General features: G+C 31.5%; 1 protein-coding gene across 1 annotated transcript in view; it reads right to left on the reverse strand.

The window, feature by feature from the left end:
* The window catches only part of LOC129233962 (ribosome biogenesis protein SPATA5-like), a gene marked incomplete at its 3' end in the record, with an annotated part of 57,420 nt that overhangs the window by 18,854 nt on the left and 22,358 nt on the right, over window positions 1-16,208 (reverse strand). The window contains exons 3-4 of the mRNA XM_054867873.1: window positions 6,441-6,755; window positions 1,012-1,530 (exon numbers count right to left, since the gene is read on the reverse strand). Coding sequence (XP_054723848.1) covers window positions 1,012-1,530; window positions 6,441-6,755 — 834 coding nt within the window. The remainder of the gene's footprint in view (window positions 1-1,011; window positions 1,531-6,440; window positions 6,756-16,208) is intronic.

The following is a 16,208-nucleotide window of genomic DNA, read 5'->3' on the forward strand; positions in this document are numbered from 1 at the left end:
CTATACATTCTTAGGCACTTTTCCGCATGTGGTCGAATCGAAAAAAAAACTCAACATTCATTTGGGGGTGAGCAAAATGGAAATTAAGGGCGATTTTTGAGTGAAAATTTTTTCGCGAATACAATACTTCCTTTTTTGTAAAAGGAAGTAAAAAAAAAAGCAAATGTTATTCATCTGCTTAACTAATAATTTCATTCAGAGAATTTAAAATGTTTTCTTTTTTGTTATTTTTTCACAATCTACCGCAAAATTTTACTGATTTTTTTTGTTCAAGCCTGATTGTTGAACAAGGGTCACTTGACATAACTTTTATTTTTGAAGTAGACCGTGCAAAGCCGGACAACGCAGTTAGTTTTATCTTATTTACAGATCTCTTACAGTCATCATCTTTTACTCATTATACAAATACAAAAGTGACGACCAGCAACAGGCTCTGGGCCCAGCTAGACTGGTTCCTAGTCAATTTACAATCCCCAGTGAAGATCAATGGCCCTCTTAAAACTATCTACTCCCTTGCTCATTACCACCTCTTCCGGTAAACTGTTCCAAAGTTTCACTACCCTGCTAAAATAATAATTTTTCCTAACATCCATGTTAGCCTGAGGTTTAAATAGCTTAAAACAATGACCCCTTGTCCTGTTTTCAGTGCTAAACTTCAGCCCTGTAACATCTTTCATTTTAATAAATTTAAACAACTGAATCATGTCCCCTCGGTCTCTTCTCCAGATCTTATATAATAAGATCTCGATTAATGATAATATTCTAAATTCTGGAACAGTTGTGATGAATTAGTTAGGCACATTACAGTAAATTTATCTCCGATTTTCGTCCTGGCTTTAACTCAGCTAAAGTAATGAAGAAACAGTGTACCATTTTCTTCACATAAGCATTGAATTAAATATTTTACACATTTTGAAAAATCTTACTGTTATAGAAGAAAGTTAAAATGAACATTACCAATACCCTTTCCTCGCCCATAAAAAACTAAAAAAAGACTACGGAAATACTTACCATGGTTTTCTTGACATCTCAAAAACATGTTTAAAAATTTCTTAATAAAATGCAGCTGCTCATGTAAACCAATAATTTCACTAAACAGAGTTACAGAACTATTTTCGCCTTCTTCTGTTAAGGGCGTTATATGTATCTTAGTTTTGTGAGATATTTTAAAATACTCAACATCAGTCCTGAACTCAGCATCTCCAAAAGAAGAATTGCAGGCAACAGGAATTGTTTTTTGAGGTTTTTTTAACTGATTGTTTTGAGGAGTAGATGAAAATTCAGGAACACCAAAAGATTGATCAAAATTCGTCCTCATCTTATGTGGAGTAGATTGAAGATATTTTGAATCATCATTCAAAGTCAAATTTGATAATGAGCAAATGTCATTTAAATAAGAAAGATGAGAGTTCAGTGAATAACTAGGGGAATCATTTGGTACTTCAGGAAGTATTCGTGAAATAGTAATCTCATAAGTGCTTCCCAATTGTTGAAACTTTAATGATGTTCCTTCACTAAAAAATCTATGGCCTAGAAAGAGAGAAATGCAAAATTACTTTAAAATTTTACAAGCATACATTAAGGACAAAAACTACTAAGGACAAAAATTACTAAAAAGATCCGAAGAACCTTGATGAAATGATATCAAAAATTAAAAATTCCTTACATAAAAAAATAGAAGTATAAGCTGTATTTCTCTCTAACATAATCTTTAAACTTCAATGAAGCACTGTTTATACGTTTTCAAAGTGACTGTATGAAAAAAAAACATATAAAAGGTTATTACATATTGGACTCTGCCAAGACCAATTTAAAAAAAAAAAAACGTATAAAGGAAAAGCATAAAAACAGTGCTTCGCTGTAGTTCTCTCAGAGGTTAATACGATCAAAATAAGAACAAAATGTTTGGGGTGAACTATTTTAACTGCAACAAGAAAAACTTGCAAAATCAATCTATGTACATAAAGTAGTTCAGCTTTTGATCTTCAAATATTATTTTCAACTTTTGATACCAGGATAATAAATGAGCATAGCAAAAACTAGTTCAATGACTACTACAGTGGGCAAGCGTAGAAACATATTGAATTTACTGTCCCTTAAGCTCAACTAATTCAGAAAGTGTATTCTTACTAGAGTTTTGATATTAGTATTGAATTGAACAAGTACTTAATATGAAATTCTTAAAATATTCAATAAATGCCAGTTTTTTTCCTCTACAATCTCAAATTTTTAGAGGAGAAAGAACTAAAATACTTTTAGGCATTTTACTGGACACCAAGATGGCCTTTGATAAAATTGTGTTGTGCAAAATTAAACAGTAATATATAATTTATTTATTTTTAATATAATTTATACTAAATATTTTAATAAACACTTTAATATTTCAGTAAACACTTTAATTTAAGGATATTAGAAACTCTCTTAACTCTTACTACTACTACAATTTCATAACTGCTATAATATCATTTATACTGTATGTTTTAGTAAACACGTTTTAAGTTTAATAAATATCTGTGAAAACATTAATACACATTGGGTCAGAAATATTGTTTTTCTCTTCTCTCAATCACTCCAGCTATAACAGTAAAGCATCATTTATATGTCTTTCGACAGACTGACGTGAATCAACGTACACAATAAATGAAAACAAAATAATCAAAACAATGACAAATCACTTTGATTTTTAACAAATTTAAATCTACTAATTCAAACTTTGTGCAAATATAACAGTTGTAAGCTTCCTAATAAAGTTTTTAAAGTAACTAATAAAAATTTGTCTGCAATAGTTTTTTTGTACTAAAGATATTAATTTAAGTTTTAGGTAAAAGTCTTATACAAAGAAAAAAAAACTGTCTTGTACATCTTAAATACTAATTATGTACAGCATGTTGTTTATGTAATTATAAGCATTTATTAACGTTTTATAACGTATTTAAAAACGTTTTATAGTCAGGGTTGGCAAGGTTTTGGACACTATGGTGTATCAAATAAAAAAAAGTGTCAAAATTTTTTTTTTTTAATTTATTTTTTCAACGTGAACATTCAAGTATGAACATATATGTAACTAATTTATGCAGCTGAGTTACATGGGAATTAAATGCTTCATTAAAAATTTCAATTTGTATGCAGGAGTTTTTCTTTTTCTTCATAAACCAAATTTTTGGACAATAATGCAGGTCGAAAAGAAAATTTCAAAATATAGTGCAATCATTGACTTAAATGCAATAAATTACAATTTTTTGCAGAACTAAAAAAGAATAACACAAGTTTTGTAATATAAGTGTATGATCATCAACTTCTTGTTCTTTAATCTATGATTTAAAAAATAATTTTTGCTAGAACATCATGTGAAACTTATTTGCAAAAACCATTTTAAAAAATGAAGCTTTTTTTTTTTTTTTTTTGCACCTATTAATTGCACATTTAATAACATTCATTTGAGTTACAAATGGAACTGAAATTAGTTGTCTTGGTAGTGTTGTGAATTTCCTTTCATGGCTCTACCAACTGTTACAAAAGGAAGTTTTTATGTGATAGAGTTATTGGCATTTTATTTTAAGTAAAATATTTTTTAAATAAACATTTTGAAGGAAAGTATTATCAAATACTCAATAATTAAACTTCGTTACTATTTATATTTATGCATTACAAATATGGTAGTAAATACAAATTGATTAGATTACATCCCTTTAGCTTTAGCATAGTTTTGGACAGTTTAAGACAGTTTCGGACGGTAAAAACCATAGATTAAAGAACAAGAAGTCCTGTCCTGTCCTAAACCAGTTTTGGACAGTCCAAAACCCAACCCTGTTTATAGTTGTCTGACGTGATGATTGCCTTTGTGCAATGCTCATAGCACTAAGAACTGAATTAAGTTAATATTTTTCTACTGGCACTTTGACAAACGAAATAAGCTTTTTTCTCATCATTACTTGACTTTCCATGCCTGAAAGATGGTATGGACAGAAAAAAAAAAAAAATCATTTCATAGAGTTTTTCAACATATACCAAGAAAGTTAGACAAGCTAAACTTTTTTAAATTTTAACCTGTAACAGGCAAGGTGAAAAAGTAGAACATAACAGGGGATGTGAGGTCACGGAGACCACTCGACTTTCAATTTCTTTTAAAATCATGTAATTAAGATACATTTCTTTAATTACCCTTAAATGTTCTTCGCACTTTAATTAGCACAGAAAAAAATATTTTTAAATTTTGAATCAAAATATATCTTTTCCGAGGAAATTTAACTAGAGCCTTAAGATTTTTTGAGAGAAATCATATACTGCAGTAAATAATTTAATACTGGTAATAAAACTGAATCTATTATTAATTAATGCTTTTATTGTTTAATATATACAGAACATTTTTATACCAGAAAATTGATTATATCACGTTATGGGAACATTTTGACCCGAACGTATATTACGTATTTCCCGAAATACTATTATTTCCAGGAATAATTCAGCCCCCGTTGTCCCTAGAATATGATTGCATAACTTTTCTGAACATTTTAAACAACTCTCAACCTCATCTACAATATTCTGCATCTCTTCCACATAACATGGATAAGATAACTTAACCCATCTCCACGATCCTAACGTTAAAAGCCACAACTACTACTGCCGAAAATTGAAACACTGAAGGGGAGGTGTGGCCTCACACACTGCTTCTAAAGAATGCACTGAAACTTAAAACTTTCCAAAAAATACTGATAAGCAAGGGAGGTGTTCAAATATCACAAAACAAAAAGCTATGGGGGAACACAGTTCAATTGAACTGAAACTGAAATGGGGTGGGGGTCAACTTTTGAGCAGTTTGTGAGACCACACCTCCCCTGTTATGGGTTAAGGTGGGAAGAACAATGTACAACCGATACTTTGGGACCTAGAAACAATGCAATTTTGCATTCAAATGAATAGGAATGATGCACACTTTAAGAAAAGGATATTCAAATATAAAAGACGTATAAATCAAAATATAAATGAGAGGCTATAAACCATGTATACCCTATTAGTTGCACTAATTACTTTACAATTTGAAAATTTAGTGTACATGCAAGAGATGTAATAACATCATATGATGAGACTTTAGCTTGCTGTACACTTATACTTGTTTCTTGTTTGTAATAGTATTTTGAGAAAGGATTTAGCATTCCTACATGAAAAGTTCTTATTAAGTAGTGTAAAAAAAATTAAATAAATATAAAGAATCCAACTCAGTCTTTAAACATATTTAATTTTTAAATGATGCACAGTAAACTCCCGATAATTCGCGGGGTGGATTATCTGTGAGCAGGGTTCAAAAATATCATGATATTTTCGAAAATATCCTATATTTTGATATATATCGGATATTTTGATATTTATCCAATATTTTCAATCGGCACAAACTAAAGTCTTCAAAATAGTAAATGCATCCATAAATCACTCTTTATTTTCTTATATTATTACTAACATTTTTTCTTATATTATTACAATATGTAGACTTAAAATTAAAGTTTCTTTTATTATTTATACCTAACATTTCATTTACAATTTTATCAATTTTAATAGAGTTAATTTAGCATTAGTTTTACTCATTTTTCGTCTGTCAGCTACTTTTACAGTTATATGATTCAGAAATAAAAAATATGCATTGGTAGGTGCACAGTCATAAAACATTTTCTTTTTTTCTACCCAACATTTAACATTTAACTGGGCACTTTTAATATGAATTAAAATTGTTACATTACTAAAAATTTGATGAATATAAAATATAACTAAATGAAGGAACATTATATTACTTTGTTTTATTAATGATGTATTTATACATTATAAAAATATAGTACATAACTTTTTGGTTATTTTTTAATAAAAATTTATACTGAAAATACCGTAGTTTAAATATCAAAAATATCAAAATATGATATTTTCAAAATAAATATCAGATATATATTGACTGATATTTATCGGCAAACCCTGTCTGTGAGTCAGTTAGCAATCAGGAACATGTATTTTTGCAGCCAGCAACAAGAACCAACTTTTTTTTTTTCAAAAAATTGTAAATTTAAACTTGGATTTCTTTTTTTACATTCGTTATCTTACATACACTTGCTCTTTATTGATGTTAGATTCTGTTGTGCAAAAACAATTTTTTTTTTTCACTGTACTGTATATATTTTCAGTGTTTGTACAAAGCATTATGAATCAATACAGCGAAGTTTTTGAGGGAGAATAATTTTTACCCTATTTGTCCCTCGTTTTAGCCTTTTTGCAACTTATTTGTGATTTTCATCATCCGCAGCACTTGTGCCACCCAATTCCGTGGATAATTCGGAGTTAACTGTACTTTACTTATTCTTTTTTACGTATTGCAAAATTATTTCTGAAAACTTTCAAAAATATCATAAAAGGAAAACACATAGAAAAGAAAATTTGCTATAAAAATGAGAACAACTCACATAAACTTGTATGTACCCTTTCAACTAGATCTTGGGTAGCATTTATCTTTGGATTTAGCGAAACAAAAATCTCAGCTGCTATTCGTATCTGTCCTTTATATTGTTGAATATTGACAACATCCCCTTGCTTAAAGCCAAAATTATCTTTTGGTAAACAAACAGTAGATTTTTTTAAGCTTTTCAATGGGTAAACAACACATAAGGTACTACTTTCTTGACTGGCAATTACAACATGACTGGTTATGGATAGAGAGTTCATGATCGATGGATGAAGAAGGGCAACATTTTCCCAGTTAGATCGAATCAATTTTGAATCTAAAATGAGAAAAAGTATTTTAACTGATACCTATAAGATCACAAAGCAAAAAAATAACAATAAACATGTCATAAAATTCAGATAAAAATCATAATGTAATTGACAAATGCAGACTTTTGAAACAATAATCAACCATAGTGATTCAGGGAGAGGAAAAATGTGGTAATGCCCATAGGGGGGGGGGGGGGGCAAGTGGAGGCTGAAGCCCCACCTTAGAAAGGAGAACTTCCTTACTTTCAGTACTTTTTTCTTTGCAAAAATGTAAAAACATTTCTCTTCCAGCCATTAATGAATAATTAATTAAAAATGTCAAACATTAATAACTCTAATATGAACTGAAATCAGGGAGTATAATATGTACTGAAATTCTATGGGGAAAATATAATGCTAAACCATGGAGAAAATATCTGAGCCCCACACCCCTTAAAATTTTGCAGGCGCCCATGATTACGTTGAATGGTTGTAACCCAAACTGTCAGTTTAAGTTGTACAGTAACCGTCAAAGAGAAATTATTTTTTCAGAACAATTCAACACTGCTCACTCATATTTTAAAGTTTTGTTGCATGTTCTAATCAAGCTATAGTACAGCTTGAGGACTTTGTATTTTCCAGGGATGATGGTTTATTTCATTTGAAAAAAATTAAAGAGACTAAGGCTCTGGGACCAGATAATATTTATCCAAAAGTTTTAGTTGAATGTGCAGAGGAATAGCAGATGTAATAGTAAATATTTTCAATGCTTCTTATAACTAAGGGACAGTGCCAGAGGATTGGAAGCTGGCTAACATTACACCGCTCTTCAAGAAAGGGTCTAAAGAGAGAGCGGGAAATTATAGACCTGCAAGTCTAAACTTTGGTGGTTTGCAAAATTTTTGAAACATTGATAAAAATTAAGATAGTAAATTTTTTAGAGACTAATAATCTATTGACTAGTTTTCAGTACGGTTTTAGGAAAGGTAAACCTTGTGCAATGACAAATTTTCTATGACAAAGTTACCATGGCTTTAGACAATAAGATATTGTTTACATTGATTTTCAAAAAGTTTTTGATAAGGAACCGCATGTTGCTCTACTTAGCAAATCTTTACTAATATTATAAAGAGAGGGGGCAGATTTTTGTGTGTTTATATGTTCGAGGTAATCTCCGGAGCCACTGCACCTATTTGAAAAATTCTTTCACTATATGAAAGGTGCTTTCTTACTGAGTAACATAGGCTATAATTCGAAAAAAATCCGATGAATAGTTCTTTTTTTATTCACATTTAGACCCAAATTTCACGTAAATTGCCTATTGTTGGCTATTAAAGGGGTGAAAAATTACTTTCACATATTATTATATATCGTTAAAAAGAGTAGAATTTTCTGCGTTCTAAACAATTTATTTCAATGCTCTAACTTAATTACGGCGGGAGTAATTTGCGTTTTTATTTCGAACTTTTTTAGGCTTAGCTGAAATTTAGGCACTACTTTCTTCATTAAATCTATCAATAAAAAGTGGAGGAATCGTCCCACAGTTTTCTTTTCGACAGCATTGGAAAAAGCAACATTTTTTACTCCAGATCTCTGTTGACCTTTGGTCGAAAAATTAGCTTCTATCTTCAAAGGAAAAAAAGTCACAAGCATTTTCAAATCAATTTCGAAATACGTCATTTTGATTCAGGTTTTCAACCATTTTAGTTTTGCGTTTCCATAGTTACGCTTTTTGAATCAATTTTATTTTGCATCTAATATTTAAAACTTATTTTATTTCACGTTTCCATGGTTACGCTTTTAAAATCCATCTTTCGCATTTTAATTTGGGCCGGGGTTCCTTAAAAGTATTTTAATATCTGTCGTCATTGGAAGCGTAATTTTGCATGGTGTTTTTTTTTTCTTTTATTTAAGCTTGATTGTTGAATATATGTCACTAGACACAATTTTTATTCTCAAGGTAGACCGGGCAAAGCTGGACAATGCAGCTCATAATATATAAAGCTTTGAAAGCTACTGTTGATGTGATTTTATACCTTTTTCGTTTGTTTGGCGAAACATTTATTATTGCCAAAGAAAAAACATCCGTTTCACTCGCAAAAGAGCTGGGTTCCGGTAGCGTGGTCGCTTGGCAAGTTAGGCGCTGAGCAATTCAATCTGTTGAATTGCTCAGCGCCTAACTTGCTGAGCAAAAGCTAAAGCTGCTGAGAGCTAAATGTTTCTGTTCCTTTTAGGAGAAAGGGTGTCAACAGTAAAATTTGGCCAATGTGGTTCTCCAGGGAAACTACAGACGCTCTAAATTACAAGCAAGCTGCTTTTCATAGGTTTAGAGAAACAGGTCACAGTGCAGATAGGCTCCAATATTGTAAGGCAAGGCGTAAATTTAAGTATTTGGTACGGATTCAGAAAAGAGAGTTGGAGCAAAGACTGGCAGATAACATAAACAGGAATCCCAAGAGGTTTTTTGCATACGCTAATTCGGGGAAAGTTCGAAATAGTCATATTGGGCCACTGGTTGATGAGCACGGAATTTTAATTCAGGACGATAGTGGTATTGCTAATGTTCTTAATAACTTTTTTTCGAGTGTTTTTAAAGATAACTGTATCTCAACAGTTGACACCAACAAGACACAAGCTATAGTACAGCTTGAGGACTTTGTATTTTCCAGGGATGACGTTTTACTTCATTTGAAAAAAATTAAAGAGACTAAGGCTCCAGGGCCAGATAATATTTATCCGAAAATTTTAGTTGAATGTGCAGAGGAATTAGCAGATGTAATCGCAAACATTTTCAATGCTTCTTATAATTCGGGGACAGTGCCAGAGGACTGGAAGCTGGCTAACATTACACCGCTCTTCAAGAAAGGGTCTAAAGGGAGTGCGGGAAATTATAGACTTGTGAGTCTAACTTCGGTGGTTTGCAAAATTTTTGAAACATTGATGAAAATTAAGATAGTAAATTTTCTAGAGACTAATAATCTATTGACTAGTTTTTCAGTATGGTTTCAGGAAAGGTAAATCTTGTGCAACTAATTTATTACATTTCTATGACAAAGTTACCATGGCTTTGGACAATAAGAAGCCTGTAGATGTTGTTTACATTGATTTTCAAAAAGCTTTCGATAAGGTACCGCATGTTGCTCTACTTAGCAAATTAGCTGATATAGGAATAGGAGGGAAAACTTTCATTTGGGTAAAAAATTGGCTGACCGGAAGGAAACAAAGAGTAGTTGTAAGGGGAAATTATTCTAATTGGAGTGAGGTCTTAAGCGGGGTTCCTCAAGGATCAGTGTTAGGGCCTGTTTTGTTCATTGTCTTTATGAACGATATTCACAAAAATATGTCTGGGAACATGAATTGTTTTGCTGATGATGTCAAAGTTATGGGGACTGTAGAAAATGAAGAACAAGCAAATCAGCTGCAAGAGGATCTAGATCATATTACGGAGTGGGCTGATAAATGGGGTATGGCTGTTAATGTTGGGAAATGTCAAGTGCTACATTTAGGGCATGGAAATAAGTGTACAAGTTATTATTTGCAAGGTTCAGTCATTAGTCAGGCAGACAAAGTTACTGATCTGGGGGTCCTAATAAGTCAGGATTTAAAGTTTAGCCAACAGTGCAGCATTGCTAGCAACAAAGCCAATAAGATGCTTGGGTTTATCAATAGATCTATTTCAAATAAATCTGAAGAAGTTCTTCTGCCCTTATATAGAAGTTTGGTAAGACCCCATTTGGAGTATGCTGTTCAGTTTTGGTCTCCTTATCTTAAGAAAGACATTAATGTATTGGAAAGGGTTCAAAGGCGGGCTACAAGGCTAATAAGTGGACTTTCCCACTTAGATTATGATTCCAGGCTTAGAAGGCTAAAAATGTACAGTCTTGAGCAAAGAAGAGACCGAGGGGACATGATTCAGCTGTTTAAATTTATTAAAACGAAAGATGTTACGGGGCTAAAGTTTAGCACTGAAAACAGGACAAGGGGTCATTGTTTTAAGCTATTTAAATCTCAGGCTAACATGGATATTAGGAAAAATTATTATTTTAGCAGGGTAGTGGAACCTTGGAACAGCTTACCGGAAGAGGTGGTAATGAGCAAAGGAGTAGACAGTTTTAAGAGGGCCATTGATCTTCACTGGGGATTGTAAATTGACTAGGACCAGTCTAGCTGGGCCCAGAGCCTGTTGCTGGTCGTCACTTTTGTATTTGTATTTGTATTTGTATTTAGGATTGTTGTTTTAAGGCAACCGTTAATGTAATTCATTGTTTTGGTGATTTGTTTCGAAAAGAAAAGGAACTTTTGATTTGTTTTTATCCGAGGGAAATGTACGACATTTTCTTCTTTTTTTTTCTGACGATGATTTTAAAATGTTCCACGGGGTGTTTTTTTTTCTTTTGACGGATGGATTATGATAGCGTGGTTGCTTTGGCGCAAGTTTGGCGATAAACAATAGAGCTGCGGAATTATTTTTACATTTGAAAGATATTATTTGATGCCTTTTTTTGTTTATTAGGCGAAATATTTTAAGTTGCAGTAAAAACCGCTTCAATCACTAAATAGAGTTTTAAAGCAACTGCAAAACTAATTTATGATTTGACGACAAGTTTTAAATTCCAAAGAAACTTAAATAGTGTTTTTTTTTAAATGTGTAATCATTTTATGCAAAGAAAAATGATCATTTCACATCAGAGGGGGAGGGGGCGTCCATTTTTTTATTCAATGGATTTCCATTAAATTTTTAGCACGGGCATCGCTGTGCGGGTACTGCTAGTTAGCTGATATAGGAATAGGAGGGAAAACTTTCATTTGAATGAAAAACTGGCTGACAGGAAGGAAACAAAGGGTACTTGTAAGGGGAAATTATTCTAAATGGAGTGAGGTTTTAATCGGGGTTCCTCAGGGATCAGTGTTAGGGCCTGTTTTGTTCATTGTTTTTATGAACGATATTCATAAAAATATTTCTGGGAACATGAATTATTTTGCTGATGACATCAAAGTTATGGGGATTGTAGATAATGAAGAACAAGCAAATCAGCTGCAAGAGGATCTAGATCATATTATGGAGTGGGCTGATAAATTGGATATGGCTGTTAATGTTGGGAAATGTCAAGTGCTACATTTAGGGCATGGAAATAAGTGTACAAGTTATTATTTGCAAGGTTCAGTCATTAATCAGGCAGAAAAAGTTACTGATCTGGGCGTCTTAATAAGTTAGGATTTAAAGTTTAGTCAACAGTGCAGCATAGCTAGTAACAACGCCAATAAGATCCTTGAGTTTATCAATAGATCTATTTCAAAGAAACTTAAAGAAGTTCTTCTGTCCTTATATAGAAGTTTGGTAAGACCTCATTTGCAGACCTAGGAACAAAATAAGCACCCAAAAAAGTAGAGAAAAGATACTTTAAACCATAAAGAGACTAAAAGTAGACAAGCTCAGGCCTATTTTGCAGTAGCTCAGGGGCATGTGCCTTCCATCTTTTCGGGTAGAATAAATTTGACTAATCCATTAAATATTTAAATAGTATGAAAAAAAAAACCTTTATAATTATTGTATAAAAATCATACTATATTTGAAAAAAAAAAAAAAAGTTTGCTCAACAATCGTAGCCGAGGCACTGACTGTGTGTTATATGCCAAAAGAGTGATATTCGAATCTGTACAAAAGAATACATTTTGCTTTATAACTAGTTCACTTCAGATTCAAGGCGCATTTTAATAATTTTATATTTCAATTCATTCACCGACGTTTCTCTGATAAGATCAGTTAGATGACAAGGTGAGTGTGTGCCTGTGTGCTTAGCATTTACTTCAGGATGCAAATTTGAATTGAGGACTGCTATTTGAACTTATAAGGAAAAAGGAAATAAACATGGCACATAAACAGCAAAACTATAACATAATGGGTAAATGGTACCAATGTAATCTTAACTGCATAATGGGTTCAGAAATAAAAAGGAACACTTGCTGTTAAATTCAAGTTTTAACATTATTCTATACAATAAATGCTATAATGTATAATTGCTCAATATATGTAGTCTAGTTAATGTTTTTCCAAAAAACATGCCCAAGAGAATATATTTGGCTGAAACCCTGCCACATGAAATACAACTTATAAACACTCAATAAAAACCCATAGGTTCATTTATTAAGATTAACACTGGACATGATTAACACTGGATTAATATGAATTTAAAAAAGTATTACCCAATGACAACCTTAGAAATAACTTGAATGATGACAATTTGAATAAATTTGGGTTCTCCCCTCCCTCTCTCAAAAAATGCAAAAAAAAAAAGTAAAGGATATAATGTATTGATAACATATAAAATTTAAATTTTACTTCAAATCTAGTATTTTAAAAAATTGTTCATTAATAGTTAAAAAACTAAAATTAATTTACTTAATGTATCAGAGATCAAGAGCAAACCATTAATTTCTTTTTTTTTTTTTTTGCTTTATCTTTTAAAGTTCTTAAGTATTCTTTTTTTCTCCATTTGAAAAACAGCAATAGTAAATATCATACAAATAAGTTGTGTTTCCAAAATACTATCTTAATTTAAAAACAAATAACAACCAGATAACTCGGTCTTTCAAATCTAAAATACTGTGAGCATTAATAAGCAAAACAAAAAAAGTTATTAAAAATAATTCATTCTAAGCCAGGAATATAGTAACATGATTTCTACAGTGGTTTGGTATGATAAAACAGAGCCTGCGCAAAGCATTTGTCACCACGCCAAATGCTATAAAACAATAACAGCGAAAAAAACTTCAATTGGGCAAAAATATTATCTAACATAAAATTCTTAGAAATTTCCACAAAAAACAGAAATAAGATTTTCCCTCAATACTCAAAATTATTATTAGAAATTATGTAATAAAAAAATAATAAATTAGGAACTCAATGTCTAATGCATTGTTATTAAGTGTTTATTAAACTTAAGTGTAAACTGCATAATGAAAAATAATAAGCACTTACAATGCATATTTTATAAAATATAATCCAGTTTTCTGACTGAAGTGGAAAAAAAAAACAAATATTCACCGTTAAAAATTTATTAAATTTAGTTATTAAAAGTTTTGGAATAAGGCTAAAACTTTTAAAATTTGGCTAATTGTTGACTAGCAATTAGAGATTTGTAGTGCAGGCTTTGATAAAATACTTCAAAAAAAAAAAAAAAAAATGATTTCTACACTCTGCAGGATGCAACTTCTAACACAGCTAACAATTTTCTGCAAAGCATACAAAGTTGAAAGCTTTTCATTCATTTATATATATTTTTTAATGGATGCCTCAATTGCCAAATCAATTAACTCCACTTTTTAAAAAAAATCCTAATTTCTGCTTTAATAGTCTTTTACCAATGCTTAGTATGTGAATTTATATTCAATTTGGGTTCAGTATCTTTCTGAGCATGTGATGGCAGAAAATGTGACACGAGGGCCATTACTCTTATGGATAACACTATATTCTCCATAAATATTATCTACTTTTGTTTAACACTAGAACCGCGGAAATTTCCGTATACCTAAAACCGCGGGCACGGGTCAATTTGACCCAAAGCTTAAAATGGGTTCTTTGATGTTTAGAAAGAGGTAAAAAAAATATTTTTGATGAGCAAGAGTAATACTAAGATTATACACTATAATAGTAAGACATAAAATTCTCTCTCATTAACTTTAATCATTTATTCATTTCCATTTGTAGTGTAAATTTCCTCCAAGAAGTAGTTTTTCTGCTATTACATTGTCCAGAAAAATTAGATACGGTATCTTCATTCCAGGAAATATTTTCTTCATCTGGGGGCACATATTCATCATCGCTGAAAACAACTTCTTCATCATTATCGTTTTTGGATTCATTTTCCGATAATTGTTGCATATATTCGAGGGCCTAGCCATTTGTAGCAAAAGTTCCAGATTTTATTTCATCTGGATTTGAATTTGACAACTTTTTTCGTTTATGTACATATTGTCTTTTCCTCCCAGAAGTAGTTTTTCTGCTAGTACATTGTTCAGAAAAATTAGATACGGTATCTTCATCCGAGGAAATATTTTCCTCATCTGGGGGCACATATTCATCATCGCTGAAAACAATTTCTTCATCATTATCGATTTCGGATTCATTTTCCGATAATTGTCGCATATATCCCAGGGCCTCGCTAACTGTTAATTTACGCCTATTTCTTCCAGCTATTTTCACATCAGATCAATTTTATCTCCATGTAAACAAGGCGCCAAAAAATCGAACAGACTGGTGCAATCAAACTATCCAATTCAATGCGAACAACCAGTTCCCTTCTAGGCCGACACAAAAAACACCAGAAAGAAAACATTCCTTGAATACACTAACCAGACGCATTTTCCCACAAGGAACGATAACGTTGGGGGGGGGGGGGGGCGTCTGCAACACTTGTTACTACCACTGCAGACGCCCCCCACCTGCACTTCTGTTATCAGTAACAATTTACTGACCTTGAAATATTGTTCTGCCTTCATCTGAGAAATGGAGAGAGGACTGAAAAAGCTTTTCCTATTCTAGGAAACGTTGAACTGCAACTTCAGTGCTTGTGATTATAATGGGGTCAAAATGACCCATTCCGCGGTTTTAGGTATAAGTATGAAAAACAAAAAAGTGGTAAGTATTTAACGTATCATAATTTCACAGATTGGTATTGATATAAAAATAGGAAAAGTCACTATTTTTTTTTTCAATTTCGTTCGTAACTTTTTGAGGAAATCGGAAACAAAATTGCTTTTGGGTCAAAATGACCCCATCCGCGGTTCTAGTGTTAATGGAGTTAGTCAATTTGTCAAGTGAGGCATCCAAATATCTCATTAGAAATTTTGAAATAACTGTTTAATTTTGATTTATTCTCCTTTTCCAAATGATGATCAAACAAAAGTGCTAATTTCATTCAAGTTCAGTCTGCAAAAAAGATTTATCAATAATTCATTAAGAATAGATTAAAATAAAAAGGCATTCTAAGCTGATATGATAAAAATAACTTCCACATTTAAAATTAATTGAAATACTTGCAGGATAGAAAAGGATTATAATTTCAATTTTGAGAAGATAAAACTTTTTTAGCTAAGTTTTACTTCAGTTTTGAAACAAAACTGAAAAGAAAAGTTCCTCAAAATATCTAACAAAAATAATAATAAATTACGCAAAAGGATTGAAATCTGAAATACAGCAAGCAATTTTCTGCAACACATGTTGCTAAGTTTGCATACTTCTTTTTATTACTTCATTATTTTTGAATTAATTTCAAATATGGTACTTTCCTTAAAGTAAGTTTATTGCAATGAAAAAGCCATTTCATACAAGGATGTGATAGTTTTAAAACTTAATAATGGTATTATTTTCGGATGCAAAAGGATTGAAGTCTAAAATACAATAATCAGTTCTCTGCGAAGCTCAAGTTAAATCAGGGGTGCCCCCTCCCCCTTAGAAAAAGGGCGCACCACCGCTAAATTTT

The sequence above is a fragment of the Uloborus diversus genome, unplaced genomic scaffold (assembly GCF_026930045.1).
Source record: "Uloborus diversus isolate 005 unplaced genomic scaffold, Udiv.v.3.1 scaffold_835, whole genome shotgun sequence".
Lineage (NCBI taxonomy): Eukaryota > Metazoa > Arthropoda > Arachnida > Araneae > Uloboridae > Uloborus > Uloborus diversus.